This window comes from Drosophila takahashii, chromosome 3R (assembly GCF_030179915.1).
Source record: "Drosophila takahashii strain IR98-3 E-12201 chromosome 3R, DtakHiC1v2, whole genome shotgun sequence".
Taxonomy (NCBI): Eukaryota; Metazoa; Arthropoda; class Insecta; order Diptera; family Drosophilidae; genus Drosophila; species Drosophila takahashii.
The window spans coordinates 3,627,424-3,654,653 of NC_091681.1; the positions used below are offsets into that span (position 1 = coordinate 3,627,424).

General features: G+C 35.5%; 1 protein-coding gene across 3 annotated transcripts in view; it reads left to right on the forward strand.

The window, feature by feature from the left end:
• Window positions 1-24,990, forward strand: part of LOC138913405 (fatty acid synthase-like) — a 51,483-nt gene extending 26,493 nt beyond the window's left edge. For 2 of the 3 annotated variants that reach the window (XM_070217083.1, XM_070217082.1), the window contains exons 2-10: window positions 17,311-17,828; window positions 17,881-19,698; window positions 19,755-20,178; window positions 20,241-21,512; window positions 21,569-22,181; window positions 22,239-22,513; window positions 22,571-22,920; window positions 22,980-24,075; window positions 24,137-24,990. In XM_070217083.1, the coding sequence (XP_070073184.1) occupies window positions 17,311-17,828; window positions 17,881-19,698; window positions 19,755-20,178; window positions 20,241-21,512; window positions 21,569-22,181; window positions 22,239-22,513; window positions 22,571-22,920; window positions 22,980-24,075; window positions 24,137-24,811 (7,041 nt within the window). In that variant the 3' untranslated portion in view covers window positions 24,812-24,990. Of the gene's footprint in view, window positions 1-17,310; window positions 17,829-17,880; window positions 19,699-19,754; window positions 20,179-20,240; window positions 21,513-21,568; window positions 22,182-22,238; window positions 22,514-22,570; window positions 22,921-22,979; window positions 24,076-24,136 lie in introns of those variants that run through there. The other variant, XM_070217084.1, reaches the window with a different exon arrangement.
• Window positions 24,991-27,230: the final 2,240 nt, after the last annotated feature.

Consider the following 27,230-nt stretch of genomic DNA (forward strand, 5'->3'; position numbering starts at 1 on the left):
ATTACAAAAACGTTAGAACCAGGGAACGTAAATAACAGTTGTTTTTGATTTTTATTTTAAAAAGACTACTGTGATATTTGGTTTTAAACGTCAAAAATAACGTTCTTTTTACTTTTGTCCACAAAGTATATGCATTTCAACAAATCTGGAAAGCAAATTAACTGTTATTTGTTCATGTCTATAAAGTGCATAAAAACCAATTAAATTGTTGATTAAAACTTGTACAAATAACTGTTATTTACGGTCCCTGGTTAGAACATGTTATTTAATTTAAAAAAATGTTATTAGCTCCTAAGATAAGTAACTCTTGGAAATAGGCATTTTTATTTTCTTATCCAGAAATCGCCAGGGTGTAGCTTTCTTCTGGTGGATTGATTTGCCAGGGATGCAGCAAATTGGTTGGTGTGTGCCAGTAGCGTCTCGAGTGCATGTTGATTGGCTCTCTTATTGAGGGGATGTATAAGTCGCTGATTAGGACCACTTCTCTGAGAAACAACGGTGAATTTTTAAAAAATGTTGCTTGCTTTTAAAATTACTAATTTTTCAAAATGACCATCTAATAAATTTTGTCTTTTCTTGCCATTGACCATTCCTGCATAGATGAAGAGGCGCTCTACTGGGGCAGAGAGGGCAACGGGGTATTGTATTTCATAAAAGTGGCTCTAATGGTTGGGTATTTGTTTAAGCTTTCAATGTCTTCAGCCTAGAAATATTACATCTGTTGAAGAAATACAAATTATAAATCTGTGCAAATTTATAAATAGTATACAAGTATTTATAAAATTAATTACCTTCAGTTACCTCTCCAAAATCAAAAAAGGTAAACTTTTTGGGCTGTGAAGGTATTTTGGTGACATTATCTGAAAACTTGCTTGCATGTTTTAAAAACATGGCTTTTAGTTTTTGATCGGTCCACTCGGGAGTAGACTGACGTATTGCTGGTAAAAATTTCAGTTTTATGGCCGGACAAGAAACTGCGGCAACAAAGGCATCGTGACATTTTGGATCCACCTCCAAAAATCCCGTGAATCGTTGCTGTAGAGCAGCCAACAGTGGTGGAATTCGGTCGCCTAGGTAACTGAACTCTCCGTTTTCAAGCATCTTTTCCCATTTAACTTTGATCGTTAACAGAGTCGAGACAAAATATCCATAGAACATGTTGGTTTCGCCTTGTAGAAAATTCTAAAGTAAGCTTTCTTGGTACATACAGACTGTGTAATCATAAAATATTTTCCAGTTAAGATTAACGGTAGTTGTGCCTTTTCTAGAGCGCTACCACTACCAGCTTCGACGGCACTAACCATAGTGCTAGATCTTAATTGAAAAACAAAAAAAAGAGTAAAATCCATCTAGTTTATTTAATATACTTACGAGCAGTTTGATGATGAAGAAGACATCGATCCAATGTCCTTTGTTAGGATAAACGACAACTGTGCGTTATCTAAATCACTACCATTACCATCTTCGACGGCACTAACCATAAGGCTAGTTCTTAATTGGTAACCAAAAAAAATGTTAAAAATTCATGTAGTTTGGTAAATATACATACGAGCAGTTTGATGATGAAGAGTTCGATCCAATATCCTCAGTTAGGATAAAGGACATTTGTGCGTTCTCTGAATCACTATGATGGTTGTCTTCGACAGCACTAACCATAGTTTTAAAGTCCATTTAAAGTCTATGTAGTTTATTTAATATACATACTTACGAGCAGTTTGATGATAAAGACATCGATATATCACCAACGTCAGATAAATAATAGGTAAATTCACTTTCATTATCCATTTCGCACTTTAATAACTTTAACTTTAAACAAATTTGAGAGACAGTGTATAACAGTAAATGTGTCAAAAAAAATCCCTTCCAACCAAAGACCTTCTAATTTGCAACCAAATTTGGACGCCAAACAAGGATTATTTGGTTAGAAGAGATTTTTGGGACACATCTGATAGCTACGTTAGCAAGTTTAGAAATCAAGAAGAGTCATCGATAAAATCGTAGTTCAAAAATCTTATATCCTAGCGCAGAAATATACGATTTATGTATTTAAATTCCTCCGAAATCAAGAAGTAAATGATTCTTCGAACATTGAGACAAAGTTCTGAAGAATTCGCGGTATAAATACTTTTCATACTTGTGTCAGCGAATAGACATGCGTTTTCTGTGCCAAGGACCAAAGGGTCCTCTTCTGAAGAATTCGCGGTTCAACTATTTTTCATTCTCGGTGTCAGCAAATCGACGAGCTTTCCCTGACCTGTGGAGCAAATATTCCTCCTATTCTACATGGTCAATCTCAGAAAAGCTACCTATTTTTAGCCAGGGATAATAAAAATTATAGCTTTAATGGAGAAAAGAGAACATTTATTACAAAACAATGGTAATTAAAATTGTTTAACTATCATTACTTTTTGGAATTATATTTCTAAGTATAATTGATTTTGGGGAATTTAATGAGATACATTTTCAGTAGCATTGAAAGCTTCCAATGCCAATGAAATGTGTTTCCAGTAGCATTGAAAGCTTCTAATGCCAATGAAATATTTTTCAGTAGCATTACTTTTTTGACAATCTAATGAAATTTGTTTTCAGTTAGTTACTTTTTTCAATGCCAATGAAAAGTGTTTTCAGTAGCATTACTTTTTTCATGATATTTCAAAAACAATGCTAATGTTTATAGTCACAACTCTGATAATTAATACAAATTAATATTTAACACACACTTAAATGGCTATATAAAAGTACTAGCTATACCCGGAGCGACTTCGTTCGCTTAAAATTAGTTTGGAGGTAGGAAATTTGGTTTTATTTGCGCGTTTTTTGAAAACCTTTGTGTAAACAATCTTTGTGGAAGATCCTTCCAGAGAGAGAATCCGAAGGCTACTGGTAGAGTTAAATAATAAATGAATGCGATCTAAGTAAAAGTAGTGAATTTTTATACCTTCTACCAGTTACAATGTTATTAATGCAATTTTAGTTTGCGCACAAATGTACACTTGTTTGTAAATTGGAATTTGTTATTTTTAAATTTATTGTTTTGAATGAAACGAAAACATTTGTACACACACGAAAAGATTGACATCCCATACAAAAGTAGCGAAGTAACTTATTATTTTCCGATTCCTCATTTGTTTAAGTTCTTAAAATTCAAAACAAATTTTAACTTAAATTGCCTTTTTCCCCTCCCCCTTCCACACAGCACTACCCCTCCCCCTCGTCAGTTTTCTTGGCTGCTGCTCTCTCGGCCGTCGCTCTCTTGCCATCCGCTCTCTTTGTTTCGCTCACTCGGTAGGCTCCCTCAAAATGCAACACAATAACTTAGCAAATCTAGATAAATTCGTTAAAAATACATAAAAAAATGTTATAAACTTGAAAAATTAAACTTAAGCATTTGGGCCACAGAATAACCATTGACCGAAAAATCATCTCGATCGGAGCAGCGGTTTAGATTTTTTAAATCGAAAAGTTTGTTTTAAATGTAGCTCCCAAATTATGGGGGATATCGAAATTTCTTTTAGATTTCTAATTAGGCCCTTTCAAGACCTAAAATTCTGCAAAATCAAAATTTCGAAATTCCAACCATTTAGAAGTTAAGCTTAAGTACATCTTATAATTTTTTGCTGTAAATATGGATATTGGAGCTGTTTGGGACCACTGGAGGGACATATCGGACCTTAGTGGGCGCCTACGCCCCCAATGGAATACGGTGAAAAAATGTTGCTGCTCTAGCTCTTACGGTTTGGGCTGTGGTCGTATCCCCTTTAAAATCGGTCTTTCATTTTATAATCTTTAGAGATAGAGATAAACCTAGAACCCAAGAGAACAAAATATGAATGTTCTTTGTACAGCTCCTCATGTAATACTTCCCTGGCGCTGCTACACTCAAAAAAAAATCGAAGAATTTCCTTAAAATCTAGAAAATTCTTTCTTGAAAATTTCCTTCTAAGAAATTTTATTTCTTGATTTAAGAAATAATATTTATTGAAAGGAAGTTTTACAAACCCTGAAAGTAAAATGTAACTTAGTTTTTTTGTATATTATATTTTATACATTTCAAACATTTAACACTTAACATTTAAACATTTTTAAATAACACACTTTTGATATAAGAAAAAATGTATTATTGAGCATACGAGTTATAATTGGTGGTGTATTTAATTCACATAATTTAATATTGTATAATACAAGGTTTGTTGAACTTCATATGACATAAGGTGATTTCAAAACTCAGTTTGTAGTTGTAGCAGGCATCAAAAACCATTTTCTTCGCCTTCCCACATCTGGAGGATGGAAGGGTTGAAAATCGAATTTGAGCGAGAGAGATCCGGGAGAGGCACGTACATATATTTACATACAGTCCTTTGCGCGAAGAGTGATCGACTGTAAGCAGGACAGATCATGATAATTTTAAGAAGAAGAGAGAAAGGTTGGGACGCGTCGGTCAAGAGACAGGAGCAGGATATGAAAGGGTTGAAAATCGGGTTTCAGATCGGGCGAGCCGCGTACATGTATACATATTTACATGCCTAAGGGCCGGTTTCTCGAGTTCCGGCTAACATTTCTCGAACAGATAAAGTCCCTGCTAAGGCATTTTGGCTTTCTCGAGCATCAATGTGAGAGCTAACTTTGACAGGGACTCGAAGTCCCTGCTAAGCGTTTTCGACTCGATAGAATGACAGCTAATTTCCCAAAGCCAACTAAGAAGAAGAAACAAAATCACAGCTGACTTTTCCTTTGAATTATACCCAAACAGCTGACGAAATAATCGAAGCACGCCACTTTTTGCGCTTTACAGCACAATTCTGTGCGTTAACAGCACTCTGTAATTGTTTCTCGTTCAGATAAATTAAAGCAGTCGAGAAAGCGGATTTGCTTTTACGAACAGTTTATCTGGTCTTAAAGTTTTTCGAACAGATAGCTATCAGGGACTTTGACAGGGATTCGAGAAACCGGCCCTAAGTATGTCAAACAAATACAAATTATTTTTATTTTTGATATAAGGGAGAGTGGGGTAATTTCGTCACTGGGCCAATTTCGTCACCTGCAATATCTCGGAATCCATAAGTTTTAAAAATATATAATTTTTTTGATTTAGTCCTTCAAGACGGCATGACACAACCAATGCATTTTTTTTTTGCACAGAAGGCCAAGATAATTAAGCTATATTATAAAATGTGTTTTAATAGTTCAAAAGCTACATTTAGTTCTCGACGAAATTTTGTTCTGTATGCCACAATTGAAAAGGGATAAGATGCAGGTTTTTTTATATAATACACAGTGCTATAATGCAGATTTCTGCGTTAGTAATTTTTAACTTCGCTCCTAATTTCGGAAGAAAAATTATTATTTCTAAAAATGTACTGTGTGGGGAAATTTCGCCACCCTATGCTTAGGGTAAATTCGCACCTATTTTAAATACATATTTTTTTATTTGACGAGCTGGCTAACGAACAGACTACAAGCAGCAGCAACAAATAAAGGACGTCAACAAAAATGGTACGCTTGATCAGTGTAGCATATTTACAGGCGTAAAATTCCCTACATTTTTCAGGTGACGAAATAGCCCCAGTGGTGTGGCGGTTTTACCCCCCTATGTGGCGGGATTGACCCAGTATATTGGTTTTACTTTTTAACTTCTTATAAATCACCAAGGTAATTAAAAAACAAGAGAGAACGCTATAGTCGGGTTGGTGTCCCGACTATCTAATACCCGTCACTCGGCTAAACAGAGTGCGAGGGAGATGAATATATAACATTTTTTTGATTGCGTATAAGTTTTTAATGAATGGTCCGATTTGAAAAATTTCTTCTACATTTCGATAGGTATAAATATACACAAGAAAATTGCATTTATACTTCTCGGAAATCTTTAAAGGTATGGGCGCCAGACACATTTTAAAATCGTTAGTGGGCGATTGTGGGCGTTAGAGGTGGCGTGGCGCTCGGCTGAAATAAACTTGCGCTTCGTAAGAAGCCCAAGAATATGTGTAGGAAATCTTAACCTTATAGCTTTTGTAGTTTCCGGGATCTCAGCGTTCATACGGACGGACAGACAGAGAGACAGACGGACAGACGGACATGGCTATATTGGCTATATTGACTCGACTATTGACCCTGAAACGGAAACGCTTCCTTCTCCCTGTTACATACTTTTGCACGAATACAATATACCCTTTTACTCTACGAGTAACGGGTATGACAAGAGAGAAGGGTATAGTCGGGTTCGTGTCCCGACTATCTAATACCCTTCACTTGATCCTGATCAAGAATATATATAGTTTATAGGGTCGGAAACGCTTCCTTCTACCTGTTACATACTTTTGCACGAATCTAATATACCCTTTTACTCTACGAGTAACGGGTATAACGGGTTACTCGTAGAGTAAAAGGGTATAAAAAGGGGAATGTCACATTTTATAGCTTGGTGCTAACCGCATTCAACAATAAAAATAGATGGACAAAAAATAGCTTTGAAAAAATGCTGACGAAATTGCCCCACTCTCCCCTACTCATACCTTAGAAGGGTTTTAAAAAAATAACAGCTTCGCCAAACAAATTATTTGGCTGATGCAACTGCAGGTATTTTAGCGATTCATCTGTAATTTTCCACTCAGAAAAATAAATATAATGCGAGTAATAAGGTGAAGTTATTATAGAACTCTACACCTACATATCTATGTACAAACTTGTAGATTTAGATTTTCTTTAAACTCGGGTACCTCGCAGAGTTGGGCTTGGATATCATCTGTGATTTTTTTGAAATTTTTTGGTGTCCATTTAAGGGCGCTATGAATTTTTGAAGTTAAGAACTTAAAAAATGTTATCAAACTTCAAATTAATTATTTATTATTAATAATTAATTATTTGAAATTTTGTATCGCAGTTTTGACTGTCTTCTTCATCCTATAAAAAAAAAAATTATCCAAGATTGTCCATCTCATAACCAACTTAAATTACCCGAAGAAACATTTTTGTTCCTTTTCATCATTTCCAAGATGCCATACAAATCGATGGGTTTTGTTATTGTTAAGAAAGTAGGCTTTGAAAAATTAAAATTACAATCTGAAACAAAAAATTTTTTTCAAAGCCTACCTCCTTAACATTAAGAAAATCCATCGATTTGTATGGCAGCTATATGAAGGGACGGTGGTAAAATTACGATATTAATATATGTGCACAATATCAGTGAGTGATTGAGTTGTGCAAACTTTCAGCTTAAACATGTAAGAATTGTACTCATTGGAAATATAAATAGGGTTTTTCTAAATTCGCATAAAAAAATATATATCTTGAAAATGATGAAAAGGAACAAAAATGTTTCTTCGGGTAAATTAAGTTGGTTATGAGATGGACAATCTTGGATAGTTAAGTTTCTTTTATAGGATGAAGAAGACATTCAAAACCGCGATACAAAATTTTAAATAATTAAAATTCATACTTATTGTACAACAAAAAACTTTAGAAAATTATTTTTTAACTCCGTCAGTACACATTTAAAAACGTGTTAAGTTGCACGTTGTTCTTCTAAGCCTTTCTCGAGATATACTAATTTGAAGTTTGAGAACATTTTTTAAGTTTTTATCTTCAAAAATTCATAGCGCCCACAAATGGACACCCAATTACATATGTACATACAATTGTACGCGCGGTATTCTGGAAAAAGGCTTCACCTCTTCAATTTTCAATTAAATACGTAGAAATTGTTTTGGCTGCGACGGCAAAACAAACATATGAGATTTTTATTTTTCTAATTTCTAGAAAAATTCTTTCTTGAATTTTCTTCATCTCGAAAGGTTTTCTACATTCAAAGGCAAATTTTCTAATAACAAGAATTTTTTTTTCTATTTTCAAAGGTTGGCCGATTTAATGGTGAGATTTCTAAAGTTAAGAAATTAATTTTTATGAGTGTAGTAGAGTGTTTGACTGCAATCTGTGAGGCAAGGGGTTCGATACCCACGAAGTTTTTCTCTAGTTGGTAAGGTTTTTGATTTTTATATTAATTATATAAAAAATTCAGTTATTGTTTCAGTTAAAATTTGAAACTAAAAGTGTGTTCATGTTCGAACGTAGTGACTTTATCCATGTGTTTAAAAAAAAACGAGAGAAAAATAAGTTTAGAAACGGGACCCAAAAACAACACAACACCGATTGACAGGAGGGGGAGCAACAGGCATAATTTCCGATACCCCGATTTCGTCTTTTCTTGTTCAATTTTTATCTTGAAATCGACATCGGTTTGATGTTGAAACCAAGAAGACATCATCTCGATAATGAGAGCACACATACTAAAAAACCATTCACAAACCGAGATGACTTCGATGTTGATTTAAGATTTTTAGTATGAGTTAATCTTGGCTAGCTTTTGAGATGGAGAATACTGAAATCAACATCGGTGAGCACGGTTTTTATACCCTTGCAGAGGGTATTATAATTTCAGTCAAATGTTTGCAACGCAGTGAAGGAGACGTTTCCGACATAAAGTATATATATTCTTGATCAGCATCAATAGCCGAGTCCATCTAGCCATGTCTGTCTGTCCTCCTGTCCGTCTGTCCGTCTGTCCGTTTCTATGCGAACTAGTCTCTCAGTTTTAAAGCTATCGCGATGAAACTTTCCCAAAAATCTTCTTTCTATTGCAGGTAGTACATACACTACTGGTCAAAAGAATAAGTACACACGTTACACCCTCACTTGCTAAGAGATATCTCTATAGTTATTGAGGCCAGACCTCCCAAACCTTTTTATTTGGAAATGTTATTCTGTTCTGAAATATTTAAATAAACAATGGATACAGTAAAACCTGCCTAATCCATGTTAGCCCTACATTTGTGCGATAGGTCGGTTTTGGTGTGGTCAAAATAATAAGTACACTTGAGTTACTTATAAATTTTAAAATATTAAATCTAGAATGGGGCTACGGTTAGTATTTTACCTTAAGTTAGGATCATGTTTATAAGAAGTCTGGGCCAATTGGACGATCCAAAAAAAAAATAGTTAAATTTTAAATTCTTAATTTTTTTATTTTTATTTTGATAGTAGATAAAACGACTAAAAAAATGAGATATGTATGTCGGAACGAGCCGGATCGGACCACTATATCTTATGGCTTCCATAGGAATTATCAAAAAAATAATTCAAATAACCATTGTAACTTTGTAGAAAGTAGGCGCTTTGATTTTTGACAACGTAAAAACAACATTTTAAGTAGGCATATCTGCAAGGGTATATAAACTTCGGCTGGCCGAAGTTAACTTCCTTTCTTGTTTTTTCTTGTTGTAAGTGAACACGCCCTATGCTTAGGGTAAATTCGCACCTATTTTAAATACATATTTTTTTATTTGACGAGCTGGCTAACGAACAGACTACAAGCAGCAGCAACAAATAAAGGACGTCAACAAAAATGGTACGCTTGATCAGTGTAGCATATTTACAGGCGTAAAATTCCCTACATTTTTCAGGTGACGAAATAGCCCCAGTGGTGTGGCGGTTTTACCCCCCTATGTGGCGGGATTGACCCAGTATATTGGTTTTACTTTTTAACTTCTTATAAATCACCAAGGTAATTAAAAAACAAGAGAGAACGCTATAGTCGGGTTGGTGTCCCGACTATCTAATACCCGTCACTCGGCTAAACAGAGTGCGAGGGAGATGAATATATAACATTTTTTTGATTGCGTATAAGTTTTTAATGAATGGTCCGATTTGAAAAATTTCTTCTACATTTCGATAGGTATAAATATACACAAGAAAATTGCATTTATACTTCTCGGAAATCTTTAAAGGTATGGGCGCCAGACACATTTTAAAATCGTTAGTGGGCGATTGTGGGCGTTAGAGGTGGCGTGGCGCTCGGCTGAAATAAACTTGCGCTTCGTAAGAAGCCCAAGAATATGTGTAGGAAATCTTAACCTTATAGCTTTTGTAGTTTCCGGGATCTCAGCGTTCATACGGACGGACAGACAGAGAGACAGACGGACAGACGGACATGGCTATATTGACTCGACTATTGACCCTGAAACGGAAACGCTTCCTTCTCCCTGTTACATACTTTTGCACGAATACAATATACCCTTTTACTCTACGAGTAACGGGTATGACAAGAGAGAAGGGTATAGTCGGGTTCGTGTCCCGACTATCTAATACCCTTCACTTGATCCTGATCAAGAATATATATAGTTTATAGGGTCGGAAACGCTTCCTTCTACCTGTTACATACTTTTGCACGAATCTAATATACCCTTTTACTCTACGAGTAACGGGTATAACGGGTTACTCGTAGAGTAAAAGGGTATAAAAAGGGGAATGTCACATTTTATAGCTTGGTGCTAACCGCATTCAACAATAAAAATAGATGGACAAAAAATAGCTTTGAAAAAATGCTGACGAAATTGCCCCACTCTCCCCTACTCATACCTTAGAAGGGTTTTAAAAAAATAACAGCTTCGCCAAACAAATTATTTGGCTGATGCAACTGCAGGTATTTTAGCGATTCATCTGTAATTTTCCACTCAGAAAAATAAATATAATGCGAGTAATAAGGTGAAGTTATTATAGAACTCTACACCTACATATCTATGTACAAACTTGTAGATTTAGATTTTCTTTAAACTCGGGTACCTCGCAGAGTTGGGCTTGGATATCATCTGTGATTTTTTTGAAATTTTTTGGTGTCCATTTAAGGGCGCTATGAATTTTTGAAGTTAAGAACTTAAAAAATGTTATCAAACTTCAAATTAATTATTTATTATTAATAATTAATTATTTGAAATTTTGTATCGCAGTTTTGACTGTCTTCTTCATCCTATAAAAAAAAAAATTATCCAAGATTGTCCATCTCATAACCAACTTAAATTACCCGAAGAAACATTTTTGTTCCTTTTCATCATTTCCAAGATGCCATACAAATCGATGGGTTTTGTTATTGTTAAGAAAGTAGGCTTTGAAAAATTAAAATTACAATCTGAAACAAAAAATTTTTTTCAAAGCCTACCTCCTTAACATTAAGAAAATCCATCGATTTGTATGGCAGCTATATGAAGGGACGGTGGTAAAATTACGATATTAATATATGTGCACAATATCAGTGAGTGATTGAGTTGTGCAAACTTTCAGCTTAAACATGTAAGAATTGTACTCATTGGAAATATAAATAGGGTTTTTCTAAATTCGCATAAAAAAATATATATCTTGAAAATGATGAAAAGGAACAAAAATGTTTCTTCGGGTAAATTAAGTTGGTTATGAGATGGACAATCTTGGATAGTTAAGTTTCTTTTATAGGATGAAGAAGACATTCAAAACCGCGATACAAAATTTTAAATAATTAAAATTCATACTTATTGTACAACAAAAAACTTTAGAAAATTATTTTTTAACTCCGTCAGTACACATTTAAAAACGTGTTAAGTTGCACGTTGTTCTTCTAAGCCTTTCTCGAGATATACTAATTTGAAGTTTGAGAACATTTTTTAAGTTTTTATCTTCAAAAATTCATAGCGCCCACAAATGGACACCCAATTACATATGTACATACAATTGTACGCGCGGTATTCTGGAAAAAGGCTTCACCTCTTCAATTTTCAATTAAATACGTAGAAATTGTTTTGGCTGCGACGGCAAAACAAACATATGAGATTTTTATTTTTCTAATTTCTAGAAAAATTCTTTCTTGAATTTTCTTCATCTCGAAAGGTTTTCTACATTCAAAGGCAAATTTTCTAATAACAAGAATTTTTTTTTTCTATTTTCAAAGGTTGGCCGATTTAATGGTGAGATTTCTAAAGTTAAGAAATTAATTTTTATGAGTGTAGTAGAGTGTTTGACTGCAATCTGTGAGGCAAGGGGTTCGATACCCACGAAGTTTTTCTCTAGTTGGTAAGGTTTTTGATTTTTATATTAATTATATAAAAAATTCAGTTATTGTTTCAGTTAAAATTTGAAACTAAAAGTGTGTTCATGTTCGAACGTAGTGACTTTATCCATGTGTTTAAAAAAAAACGAGAGAAAAATAAGTTTAGAAACGGGACCCAAAAACAACACAACACCGATTGACAGGAGGGGGAGCAACAGGCATAATTTCCGATACCCCGATTTCGTCTTTTCTTGTTCAATTTTTATCTTGAAATCGACATCGGTTTGATGTTGAAACCAAGAAGACATCATCTCGATAATGAGAGCACACATACTAAAAAACCATTCACAAACCGAGATGACTTCGATGTTGATTTAAGATTTTTAGTATGAGTTAATCTTGGCTAGCTTTTGAGATGGAGAATACTGAAATCAACATCGGTGAGCACGGTTTTTATACCCTTGCAGAGGGTATTATAATTTCAGTCAAATGTTTGCAACGCAGTGAAGGAGACGTTTCCGACATAAAGTATATATATTCTTGATCAGCATCAATAGCCGAGTCCATCTAGCCATGTCTGTCTGTCCTCCTGTCCGTCTGTCCGTCTGTCCGTTTCTATGCGAACTAGTCTCTCAGTTTTAAAGCTATCGCGATGAAACTTTCCCAAAAATCTTCTTTCTATTGCAGGTAGTACATACACTACTGGTCAAAAGAATAAGTACACACGTTACACCCTCACTTGCTAAGAGATATCTCTATAGTTATTGAGGCCAGACCTCCCAAACCTTTTTATTTGGAAATGTTATTCTGTTCTGAAATATTTAAATAAACAATGGATACAGTAAAACCTGCCTAATCCATGTTAGCCCTACATTTGTGCGATAGGTCGGTTTTGGTGTGGTCAAAATAATAAGTACACTTGAGTTACTTATAAATTTTAAAATATTAAATCTAGAATGGGGCTACGGTTAGTATTTTACCTTAAGTTAGGATCATGTTTATAAGAAGTCTGGGCCAATTGGACGATCCAAAAAAAAAATAGTTAAATTTTAAATTCTTAATTTTTTTATTTTTATTTTGATAGTAGATAAAACGACTAAAAAAATGAGATATGTATGTCGGAACGAGCCGGATCGGACCACTATATCTTATGGCTTCCATAGGAATTATCAAAAAAATAATTCAAATAACCATTGTAACTTTGTAGAAAGTAGGCGCTTTGATTTTTGACAACGTAAAAACAACATTTTAAGTAGGCATATCTGCAAGGGTATATAAACTTCGGCTGGCCGAAGTTAACTTCCTTTCTTGTTTTTTCTTGTTGTAAGTGAACACGCCATCTTATCCAAACCAATCTTAGTAAATGTTTATAAAAATTTGTCTTTTTCTAAGCCTCTAATAAATGCTGAAATGAATAAGCCGAACAATGTCGTGAAATAACCGCATTACGAAACTATTGACTTAACAATTTACAAACTTCGCTGTATGCAATAAATTTGAACTCGTTAGGAATTCCCAAATTAAACTGCGGTCTCCGAAAAGTTTCTTGACGCATGGATTCTGAAAAACAGGACCTCTAAGTTTGAAAAATGCTATAAATGCAGACGGCTTCTTGGTGTGTTGTGGTGTCAAAACACAAAAAAATTTTACAATTTTTTTGATGTTTTTAAAGGTTGTATTATAGTTGTACTAACTGGCTACAAAAACAAAATTTTTAAAAACGAAGGGCGGTAGACTACTTTAATTTTGACCGCAACTGTATGTTTAAATGTTTTATTTTATTTCTTTTAAAATGGTAAAAGTATTTTAAATATATAGTTTTGACAACACAACAAACAAATTGCCCCCGTAAACTTGGCAATTATTATCCTTTGACGTCCGGTTTCTCAGAATCTTTGCGTCGGGGAACTCTTTGGAGAACGCTGTTTAATTTGGGATATCGGGGTAAATATGTAGATGTAACGCGATGCAATTTTAATTTTATAACCAAAAGTTTTAAAAAAATGTGTTACATCTGTTGTTAAAATGCAAATGAAATATTATTTTAGCAAAAGGGTATCAATATTGTAATGAATTTAAAGGAATTTTTATTAGTCAGCTACAATGGTCACACACGCACTAATTAAACAGAAACACAAAATTTAACTTTGCGAAATTTCCACGAACCATTTCTATTTATACCCGTTACTCGTAGATTAAAGGATCACATTGTATTCTTGCAAAAGCATATAACAGGTAGAAGGAAGCGTTTCCGAACCTATAAAATATATCCGGCCTGTTCCAGTTTTCACTCGGAAGTGAATTTCATTTCATGCTGGCGGATTTAAGTCCGCATGTCAAATGCTTGGCGGAAAGTTTCCTTGTGAATTTTTCGGAAGTTAAAAAAATACCAACGATGGATATTTGAATCCGCGCAGTTCTTTCGGAAGTGAGTCATGAAACAGGTCTGGAAAATTCGATTCCGTGTGAATCTTTCGGAAGTGAAAACTAGAACAATGCCGTGTATCGCAGGATCGCTAGTCATGTTCGTCTGTTCTTCTGTCTGTCTGTCTCTATGAACGCCGAGATCTCGGAAACTATAAAAGCTGGAATATTGACATTGAGCAAGAAGATTCTAGGGGTTCCTATGCAGCGCCAGTTTGTTTCATCGGTGCCACGCCCCCTCTAAACCACAGAAACCGCAAAAAGGTGTGGCGCCCACAGGTTTGATGCTATAATGAAAATTTAAGCTAATATGTATCAGCGCTATTTAGCGCTTTTAATGCTTAAACCTGTCTAGCGCCTATATTTGTGTTCTGAACAGAGCTTGCAAACCTCATTTTGTTTTTGTAGCTTTAAATCAATTCCTAACTATCTAAGAATATCTTTACAACATTACTTGGTTTTATTCAAATAATTTCGAAAGATTTTAAAGAACACGCGAACCAATTTGTAGGAATAGGCTTGGTTGGAATACTTTGAGACATTTTTTATCTTAAGACTTATGGTAGTTCATTTGAATTGATCTGCCTATTATAGCTTATTTGAAAGGTAATTCGATTCTTTATGGCATTTTTTATTAAAGATAGTTTCTTATATAGTCAATAAATATACTGAAGTAAACAAAAAAAATAACATCTAACCTAGATTCAGGACAGAATTTTATGTACATTTATATGTACAATGCAATTTTAGAATTATCTTGATTTCCTATGTAAAATTGATGCACATATCACAGCAGGCCTATACTTTTCCCTTTCTAGAGAAAACCCAATTTTCGGACTTTTATTTAACAGTAATCTTATAGAAACCCTTTTAACTTAAAAGGGTCTCACCGAGTGGTTATTGAAAGACCGATTGCTTTGTTCGGTTGAGCCGAACGGTCGGACCGAAACCGACAAGCAAAACGAAAAAAGGGTTCCGCTCAGAGAGAGAGTTTGTGAGCAACATTTTTTTCGTATACCCGTTACTCAGTTAATGGAAGTACGAGGGAGATGAAGATATGCATATAGCAAATCAACTGCTTTTTAATGAAAGGTGCAACCATTGCTTTACAATTCGTTATGTATTTATACGTATTAAAATTGTTTTGGGCGATAGTGGGCATTAGACTTGCGCTGCGTAGAAAGTCCCAAATTTCGTTTGGTTAATCCCAACTTTCTAGCTTTTAAAATTTCGAGATTTCAGCGTTCATACGGACAGACAGACGGACATACATTGCGAGTAATAAATGTTCATGATTTTCAAACTGACTCCATCTATTGGGTAACTTTTAAATTAATGGTTTTTGGGCTATTACTTAACATTTTATTTACCCTTTCACAAAAATTTCAAAAATATGGGCGCTAGCAGACCTTAGTGTCGTAAGCGGTTACGGGCGTTAGAATGGGAGTGCCACATTCGCTTAACAAACTTGAGCTAAATGGGAAGCTAAGGAATCTAAATCGTAAATGACAACTCTTTACCTCTTATAGTTTCCAAGAACTCAGCGTTCACACCTGTTACAGTATATTTTTTCCCCGAATACAATATACAATTTTGCTTTACGAGCAACGGGTATAAAAAGCTTCACAAAGCTACAAAAATAATTCTCAAGGACTGGCGATAAATCCAAGGACTTAGTCAGTTTGATTTGTTTCGTACTAGATTTCCCAAGAAATTTACACTCTAGGCTATACTTATGGATCATATGTAGTTCAATTGAAACTAGTTAAATTCTAGTTGTCTTTTCACTAGACTTTAACATGTATTTGTTCTACCAGTTAAATATTTACCAGTCCGAGGCAAATTACATTTTTACTAGTTTTGTGCTATTTTTCTATTTTCTGGACTTTATGTAGTTTAAATGCATCAGACAAATTCAACTAGTTCCCCTGCAGGAAAAATGCAAACTAGTCTGAAAAACAACTAGTTATACAACTAATATAAAGCAACCGGAATTTGTCTGAATGCATTTGGACTACACAGGGTCTAGAAAATTTGTGCTAGTCGAAAAAATGATTAATACAAAACTAGTTAAAAAGAAACTTTTCTCGGACTGGTACCTTTCTGACAAAAAAAACCTTAAAAATATTTAACTGGTAGAACAAATACATGTTAGGGTCTAGTTAAAATGCAACTGGAATTTAACTGGTTGCTAATGAAACACATATGATCCAAAAATATAGCCTAGAGTGTAAATGTCTTGGGAAATTTAACACTAAACAAATCAAACACTCGAGGTCCTCGGTTCAATCCCTAGTCTCTGTACATTTTTTTTTGTTTTTTGTTTGCTAGGTGATGCTTTAGTTTTATTTTAAACTTTGTTTAATCTGTCGGAGGCAATATATATGTGAAAAATCACTGTTTTTGAATTATGTCACACTAAAATTCATAAACCTTGTTAGGTCAATACAAAATGTGATGCGTGTATGGCTCAATCAGTTAGTGTGTCTACAAATCCAAAGGTCCCGGGTTCAAGTCCTAGAGAGGGCGACTTGCCTCAAAAAAGTAAGTTTGTTTTAATTCCATTTAATTATCATTTACTGTATTTGATTTCATAATAATTATCAGAAATTCTCTAAGGACCGCGCCTATTAATTGGATACTAAACTAGGAGAGCGTCAAGTTAGGCATCGTCAAGTACTAGTGAAATCCAATCACTTGATGGTTTAGATATAAATTTTAAGTTTTTTGGTGAAAATAATTTTTTTCAGTGTAGTTTAACAGCTGTAAACGTAAATTGGTTAACAGTAACTAGTGCAAAACTAGTAGCAAATGGACTAGTTGTTTCCGACGACAAGCATATGAAAAATGGACCACTTCGTTACAAGGAAATGGACATAACTTGAACTAGTTAACCTTCTTGACCCAACTAGTATTTTAATAGTCCAAAACTGATTCCGTTTCCTGCAATAATGGCCTTATGAACCAAATTATTTTCTATAAAAATATTGTTTTTAATTTAAATTTTAATGAAAAACAAATGTTTTTTAATATTTTAGATTGACATGGTTGACGATGATGAACGTCGTTGGCGTCATTTCAATCCGGAGATACCAAAAAGATCTGGAAAAATTGGTGAACTTGAAAAGTTTGATGCAACATTTTTCGGAGTCCATTTTAAACAGGCGCACACAATGGATCCGCAAACACGAATTCTTATTGAAACTGCTTATGAAGCTGTCATAGACTCTGGAGTAAATCCAAAAAGTCTACGTGGATCAAAAACTGGAGTGTACATAGGCTCTTGTATTTCTGAATCTGAAAAAACGTGGTTTTATGAAAAGGTTTCTTCTGGCGGATTTGGAATCACTGGATGTAGTAGAGCAATGATGGCTAACAGAATATCGTATTGTTTGGGACTTGAGGGTCCTTCATTTTTACTAGATACAGCTTGTTCTAGTTCAATGTACGCCTTAGACAATGCATTCAGCGCTATTCGAAACGGAGAAATTGATGCTGCAATTATTGGTGGGTCAAACTTATTACTTCATCCATTTGTAACACTCCAGTTTGCACGGTAAGCCAAAAAACATTGTGTTCAGATGGAATAATTTAAATAAATATTTTAGACTTGGTGTTCTGGCCCCAGATGGCTTTTGTCGGCCCTTTGATAAAAATGCTAGTGGTTATACTAGATCGGAAACCATAAATTGCCTATTCTTACAAAGAAAAAAAGATGCTAAGCGAGTTTATGCAAGTGTGGTTTATTCGAAAACTAACTGTGATGGATACAAGCCAGAGGGAATAACATATCCGTCGGGTATAGTACAAGAGAAGTTGCTTGATCAGTTCTACAAAGATATTGACCTTAAACCAAGTGTGTTGGGTTATTTGGAAGCTCACAGTACAGGAACGGTGGTCGGTGATCCAGAAGAGTGTAAAGCAATCGATAATGTTTTATGCAATCAAAGGCGAGAGCCATTATTAGTTGGTTCGGTAAAGTCAAATGTTGGTCATTCTGAAGCGGCTTCTGGAATCTGTTCCTTAGTAAAAGCTTGTTTTGCCTTTGAATCTGGGTTAATTGCACCAAACATAAACTTTACGGAAGTTAAACAAGTAATTGCACCCTTAGCCGAAGGAAGGTTGATAGTCGTAAAAGACGTAACTCCGCTACCTAAGCCCTTCATTGGAATAAACTCCTTTGGGTTTGGTGGAGCTAATGCACATGCACTTTTGAAGGGTTATACAAAGTCCAAAACTAACCATGGATTACCACAAGATGAAGTACCGCGGCTACTCACATGGGCAGGAAGAACTGAGGAGGCAGTTCAAGAGATTTTTAATGCAGTAGAAAAAAATCCCTTGGATGCTGAGTTTATTGGATTACTTCAAAATATTCAAGAAGAAGATGTATCCGGTATGGTATTTCGGGGGTATGCAGTGTTTGCCAAGCAAGGAGTTCAACCGTGTAAATCCTTGACAAGAGATGTTCAACATTACACTGGTCTTCAGCGCCCGATTGTCTGGGTTTATAGCGGTATGGGTTCGCAATGGCATGAAATGGGAACAAAGCTAATGATAATACCTCGTTTTCGGGAAGCAATTGAAAGTTGTCATCAGATATTGTTATCGAAAGGCCTTGATCTTCTACATATATTAACAACAAATGATCCAGAAATTTACCAAAACATTTTGCATTCGTTTGTGGGAATAGCAGCAGTCCAAATAGGGCTAACAGATGTCTTGAGGTCTCTTAATTTTCAGCCGGACTATATTATTGGGCACTCCGTTGGTGAATTAGGCTGCGCATATGCAGATGGTGGGCTAACTGCTCAACAAATGATATTGGCAGCCTATTATCGAGGTAGGGTTAGTGTGGACCTAGAAAAAATAAGGGGTTCAATGGCAGCAATCGGAGTTGGATATAAGACAATTCTACATATGATGCCAAAGTCTATAGAAACGGCTTGCCATAATGGACCGGATTCTTGCACAATATCTGGTCCATTGGATGATGTTTCCCACTTTGTAGCTGAGTTAAAATCAAAGGGAATTTTCGCAAAGGAAGTGCCCTGTTCAAATATTGCTTATCATTCCAAATATATCGCACATATGGGTCCTCCATTATTGAAATACATGAAAGAAATTATACCAAATCCTAGAGCTAGAACTACAAAATGGTTGAGTACTAGTGTTCCTAAATGTGACTGGGATAAGGATCAAGCTAAATTTTGTTCAGCAGAGTATCACACCAATAACTTATTAAACAGTGTACTTTTTGATGAAACATTTTCATTGCTACCAAAAAATGCATTGACTATTGAAGTGGCGCCCCATGGTCTTTTAGGTGCTATTCTTAAGCGATCAATGCCCAATGGTATACATATTCCTTTAACAAATAGAGGCAATAAAAACAACGCTTTGTTTTTTCTTTCGGCCCTTGGAAAGTATGTATTATAATTAAGTCAAAATCTTAAAATAATGTAAACAAATTTTCTTGAAGATTATATCAAAATGGCGTATTACTACCGGTTGCCAACTTATATGAAAAAATTCAGTTCCCTGTATCCCGCTCAACACCCAGTATTAGCTCGCTTATTCGGTGGGACCATAGTGAAGACTGGTTCGTGACGAAATACGAAAACATGAAGACTAAATCCAGCGGAGAGCGTGTGTTTCCAGTTAATTTGGCGAGTGATAATGAAGAATTTATGAGTGGACATATAATAGATGGAAAAATTATTGTGCCAGCTACATGTTATCTTCAGTATGTTTGGGAAACATTTTCACTTATGTACCACGGCCCAAGTTATATGGATGTACCCGTTGAATTTGAAGATATTCGTTTTATAAGAGCTACAAGTATGCCAGTAAATGGAAAAGTTGACTTAACAGTTATGATTCACTATGGGACCGGCCATTTTGAGGTAAGTACATTGTTAATCGATTTTCATATATATTTAGGAGGCCTTAATCGATCACATTTTAGATAACTGAAGCGGGTAGCTTAGTTGTTACCGGTATTATCCGTGAGACTGAAAATCCCAATATTCCAGAAGTTTATCAATTCCAAAAGAAATCTATGTTTCCAATGATTTCAAAAAGAGACTTTTACAAAGAGTTAAGATTGCGTGGCTATCATTACAATGGCGCATTTCAAGCCGTTCAAATGGCCCGTTCTGATGGATTGTTCGGAAAGGTTGAGTGGAATTATAATTGGGTAACCTTCATGGATGCGATGCTTCAAATTCAAATTTTGGGTACTGATTCGAGAACTCTTTTATTACCAACAAAAATACGGAAACTTAAAATAAATGGCTTACACCATTTCGATTTAATGACAAAAATGAATCCCGATAATCGCGTTTTTGATGTCTATGTAGATCACATGTATGACCGGATCGTTGCAGGAGGAATAGAACTTATCGGTCTACATGCTAGCCCAGTGCAAAGGCGTAGACCTCCCGGTATTCCAGTTTTGGAAGAATATGTTTTTCTTCCACTTTCTCTTTCCCCGATTCTTTCCCTACAAAATGCTGCACGTGCTTGCGTTCAAATAGCTCTTGAAAATAATCCAATCCCAAAAATGAAACTGGTAGAGTTAGATACGGATGGAAAAGAAACCGTCTTAACTGAATTTTTAGAAGCAATTGAAGATCTACCTGTTGTTACTGGAGACTGCATTCTATTAACATCTCGAAAGCTAGAAGACATCCCAGGCGTTCATGTTGAAAATGGATGTTTGTCTTCTCAAACCAATTGTCATTTTGTTTTATTGGGAGGCCTTGATGAAGAACAAATGCAAGATAAAATTTTAACTGCCCATAAAGTGCTTGTCGAGACTGGATATATGGTGCTTAGACTGAAGTCTACGGAAAATATTTTAGAAATGGACAAATTTAGAACGATTACAACAATTCCGATAGATAACAACGAGGAAACTTTTGTTTTAATGCAGAAAGTATCAACTAAACTATCAGTTCAACCAATTTTGGTAAAAGTATCTCAAAATGATGAGCATTTTGAATGGATTGCAGTTTTACAATCTGCCATAAGCACAAAAACACCTGTTATTGTGTATTCATTTAACGAATCATTAAACGGTATTATTGGTTTGGTAAACTGTTTGCGAAAAGAGCCAGACGGTAATATGATCAGATGTTTTTTCATTGATGACCAAAGTGCTCCTGAGTTTGATTTGTCTCTACCTTTCTATGCAGCTCAGTTATCATTGGGTCTGGCATTCAACATATATCGCAATGTAAGTGTAATTTAATATATTTTTACCTTTCAACATATTAGTTTGTTTTCTATTAGGGTTCTTGGGGCAGCTATAGGCATTTGAAATTGATCAAAAGTGAGAAACCAATGGCCAGATTAGATCATATATATGGAAATGTTATTCAACGTGGAGATCTATCGACTTTGCAATGGCTAAAAGGACCTTATGATTCACAAAATTGCCAGATTAAAGTAGCTTATTCTTCACTTAATTTTCGAGATGTAATGCTTGCAACTGGTCGGTTAGCCGTTGAATTATATGGATCAAGTCGAATAGACCAAAACTGTGTTCTGGGTTTTGAGTATTCTGGCATCAACGTACTTACGGGACGACGTATAATGAGCATGGTGGTCAAGGGTGGTGTGGCTTCCTATATTGAGAAACCATCAAAACTTATTTGGGATATTCCTGATCACTGGTCACTGGAAGAGGCAGCCACTGTCCCTGTGGTATATATAACTGTCTACTATGCCTTTTTTATGATTACCGATATACGTAAAGGAAAAAGTATTCTTATACATGCTGGTACTGGGGGCATTGGGTTAGCCGCTATTCGGGTGGCTTTATCCTATAACTTGGAGGTTTTTACAACTTGCAGTACTCCAGAAAAAAAAAAATTTTTATTGGAAAAGTTTCCGCAACTTAAAGGTAATTTCAAGTACATGTGAGTAAATGTATAATGCAGGTTTTTAAAAAAAATTGTAGAATCAAACATTGGAAATTCTCGAGATACATCATTTGAGTTAATGGTGCAGCGTGAGACAAATGGAAAAGGAGTGGATTTTGTATTGAACTCTTTATCAGAAGAAAAGCTGCTTGCTTCTGTACGTTGTCTTGGAAAGTCAGGTCGTTTTTTGGAAATTGGAAAATTCGACATGGCTAACGACAACAAGATTGGATTGGGATCCTTTTTAAAAGAAATAACGTTCCATGCTGTTCTAGCTGATAGCCTCCTTGTTGCTCCTGATGAAGACATTTGGGTAATAGAATTCTTGGATATAAAATAACACAAAATATACATTACATTTTTTTTATAGCATTTAAAAGCCCTAATCGATTCAGACATTTCCAATGGAATAATTCAACCATTACCGGTTAAAGTGTTTCCGGCACATGAAATTGAACAAGCTTTTAGACATTTGATCGGTGGCAAGCATATTGGAAAAGTTGTAATTCAAGTTCGTGAAAAGCCGGATGATCCAACAACGTTACCTATTCGAGTGCTTAGTCAAATTTACTTTAGGCATGATCTTTCTTATGTCATCCCTGGTGGCCTTGGAGGTTTCGGAATGGAACTGGCTGATTGGATGACCCTACGTGGAGCACGAAGACTTTTGCTCAGCTCTAGCCGTGGTATTACAAAAGACTATCAATCATTCAGAATTGCGTAAGATATTAATATTTACATTGTTATCTAAAAAGTAACTAAAACGATTTTTTAAATAGGCTATGGAAGACCTATGGCTGTGAAATCGCTGTCAGCACCGCAGACATTTCATCAAGAGAGGGGTGTCGTCAATTACTCTCTGAAGCTGCTGTACTGGGACCAGTTGGTGGAATTTTTAATTTGGCAGTTGTATTAAGAGATAGCATTTTTCCCAATCAAAACGTTAATCAATTTTTAGAAAGTTTTACACCAAAAGCGATTGCGACCAAATATTTGGACGAGCTATCTCGGATTTCTTGCCCCGATTTGAAGCATTTCGTAGTTTTTTCAAGTGTGTCTTGCGGTCGCGGAAATGCTGGGCAAACGAATTATGGAATGGCTAATTCAGTAATGGAACGTATAATTGAGAATCGCAAGAAAGACGGATTTCCAGGCAAGGCTATTCAATGGGGTGCAGTCGGTGAAGTGGGTTTAGTTGCGGATATGGCTGAAGATAAAATTGATATGGAAATTGGAGGCACTCTTCAGCAAAGAATTTCGTCATGTATTCAGGAACTTGATCACTTACTGAGTGCTGAAGCATCAATTGTTTCAAGTATGGTCGTCGCTGAAAAGCGAACAGGGCGATCAGGAAACGAAAGTATTATTGATGCCGTCATGAATATTATGGGTATCCGGGATCTAAAATCAGTATCTTTAGGCACAACACTGTCAGAAATGGGAATGGACTCATTAATGGCTGTTGAAATTAAACAAACCCTAGAGCGTGATTTTGAGTTAATTTTATCACCACAAGATTTACGGCTTCTCACTTTCCAAAAACTACAAGAGTTTATTGAGGCTAGAGAAAAGGAGAATACAGATGGAATTAAAATGATTTTTGCTTCAGAAAGTAAGCTTTTAGGGATGCAGTTACTAATACGAAATTTAGGCGACGAAACAAATTGTGATCGAATTATTATCCCGCTTAAGACCTCCGCAGCTCCATCAAAGCAGAGTCTTTCACCAAACATTATAATACCCGGATTAGAGGGTACAGCTGGACGCGCATGGTATCAAATAGGCTCAAGCTTACAAAGCAGGGCTATTGTACTACAGCTTCATAGGTTCGCCCATTTGGAAAATTTAAAGGATGTAGCACAACAAAGTTTTGAAGTAAGTCAAATTTTATTAATAATCTACACGCTATTATTTATTACTTTCTTTTGTTTTACAGCATGTTAAACTTATTTTAAAGCAATCAGAACCTTTTTATATAATTGGATACTCATACGGCACTTTTGTCGCTTTACAGCTAACTGAGTTGCTAGAAAATTCCGGGTTTCGAGGACATGTAATGTTAATAGATGGAGCACCTCATTTTTTAAAAAGGCTTACTAATCTGCATTTAGGAGAAAACTTTTCGGATAACGATCTTTATGATCTACTTTTTTCTAGTATTGTTAACCAAATATTCCCTGAAGAAACTAAAGAATCGATGTCGGAAGTTTTTCACAAAATTGACAGTCTTTCAGAAAAAATGTCTTTGTTTATGGACTATGTTGAAAAACAGAATATATACAGCAAAGAATACTCAGCGACAATGGTAGAAGCCATGTTTAAGAGAGTTAAAATGGCCGCTACCTTTAATTTAGATGGTTTGCAAAAAATTAAATCACCAATTACTTTAGTACGACCTGCTGAGGTGTCACTGCAAGATATTGATGAAGACTATTGCATTTCATCACTGACATCTGGGACAGTAACACTCAAAGTAATTGAAGGAAATCATACGACTATGTTGGACAACCCATCATTAAGTCAGATAATAAATGATTTTGACCCGGCCCTGTTAGAAGATAAAAACTTTGAAGAATATATTAGAAATGACAAGCCGGTTTCAGTAGTGTAAATAATGTTTATAATATTGTCATCTAAAAATCCTAAAGACGAAGGTTGCAAATAATCCTTTATTTCATTATATATACTATTTAGAACAATTAAATTTTTAATTTATAAGACAAAAAATCAAAATTGTCCTTACAAACTAAACTATCTTAAATATCGGAAATAAAAGTACTACAACATTTATTAATGGAGTATGGGGGATTGGGCAGAGCTTGCTTAGAGTTTCAAAAGCAATCGTCAAAGAACCGAAGCTAAGTTCGTCAAGCGAAAGTTTTCATTCCATAGCAGATTTCACTTAGAAGGGGAATATATGTACCTATTACATACCTATTATATACCTAAAGCCTAGTACTTACTTGGGCTAAGAGTTTCACTAGTCGAAAAATATTATTCTCTTTACTTTAACCGAGTTTTCAGAGTTCATTCATAACACAGAACAACAAAATGGACTTTAATAAAAGGTGCAGGTGCAAAATTCTATAAATTCCATCCATCGACGGTGTCTTTAAAATTCGGTGAAAGACGCCTCTAAATGCCTGTAAAATATTTTTGGGCATAATTTTTTCCTTATATTTTTTAAGCCTGTTCACCGCATTAAGTTGGTTGTGAATAGCGGTGAACAAATTAATTAAATGGCTTGTAGGCTTTGATTTACTCAAATTATGATGATTATTAAATGCCATTATGTAGAAGGGCATCTAAGCAATTTTTTGGTATAGGTTTTACTATAGTTGAGCACAGACCCCCGAAGATATGTTAAGTCAAAACATTAAATGTTGCTACTTTTTTCAAGCCGCCATTGCACAAATACCAGCCGTTAAACTCGAAAACTAAGTATGCAGATATGCTTATATACATCTATATTATTACAATTTAATGTCCATAGGGCTGCACCAAAAACACTGTGGGCCTGCGTAATGCATGTCTTACTGTTTGCTGCTAGTTTGAGAAACTTAAAGAGGGAGGGTATCAACGCAGGGGAGTCAAGTTGTGAATTCCAATGTGGGATGATATCGGTCTGGCAAAGTAACCAGAATTGCTGCCGAAGCCATTGCAGAGAGGGACAAAAGAGTACTACAAAGCGGATTGGGGAAGGACATTGGAGTCACTAAGGTCCTTCAACATCCCGGGTACCTGTTATGCGTAGTCCACACCTACCTCAGCAAAAGGCAGCTATCCATTGACACCACATTGGGACCAAAGACCTACGATAACACAGCCGGAGTTCCTCACGACTCGGTGCTGGGGATTTTGCTGTGGAATACCATGTATGACGGTGACAGCTTTCACTGGCGTTCAACATTAATGTAGTTGGTATCGCCTACAACGTGGCGCTGGTAGTGGTGTCCGAGGAGGTGTCAACAACAGTAACGGCTGCTAACGGAGTGATCCAAGCGGTGGAGGCATCGCACACAGTCTCAACGTACTGTAAAGTACCTGGGAGTGATTCTGGACACACTCCTGTCGTTCCGCGAGCACCTCGAGTACGCGAACAAGAAAACGAGAGAAACGAAAATATCGCTTAGTAGGATCCTGCTGAGCACTCAGGATCCTGCCGAGACAAGATAAAAGGATACTCCACGCACCCTGGGTAACATACAGGCAGAAACGAGGGCCAAGGCCGAGGCCAAGACCCGTGCCAGAAAGCAGAGCGTCAGCTGCTGGAAGGAAGCTTGGGATACACAAGTTCATTTCTTGCATCGAGTCGTGTGTAAGCCACAAGCGCGGCCAGGTGGATAACTACCTGACGCAGGCGATAAACGGTCACGAATGAGTCATTACCGAATGTTCCAAACTTCGACATTCTGTTCTTAATTCAAGAAAAATGTGAATCCTTATTTTAGAACGATTGGTCTTAATTTAAGACTGTTTTTTTGTCATAAAAACAATAAAAAACAAGAAAGGAAGCTAGCTTCGGCCAGCCGAAGCTTATATACCCTTGCAGATCATTCCTATTAATTAACAAATCGCAAAAATATTCAATTTTCTAATATTTCTCATTAATTTTCCGATCGTTCCTATGGCAGCTATATGATATAGTCGTCCGATTTTGATCAAATTAAAATTGAAATTCGGAAATATTTAAAAAGAGTTATATCCCAGAGTAGAAGATAATACAATAAAAACCAAGGAAGCTAGAATTTATTTCCTATTACTTTTCCATTAATTTTCCGATCGTTCCTATGGCAGCTATATAATATAGTAGTCCGATTTTTTAAATAATTAATTCGAAATTCAGAAATATTTAAAAAATAACATCCCCAAAAGTAAAAGGTAATATTTCAAAAAACACCGAAGCTAGAATTTTTTAAAGTTTTTTTCTTCCGATCCTTCCTATGGGAGCTATAAGATATAGTTGTCCGATCCGGTCGGCTCCGACATATATACTACCTGCAATAGAAAGAAGACTTTTGCGAAAGTTT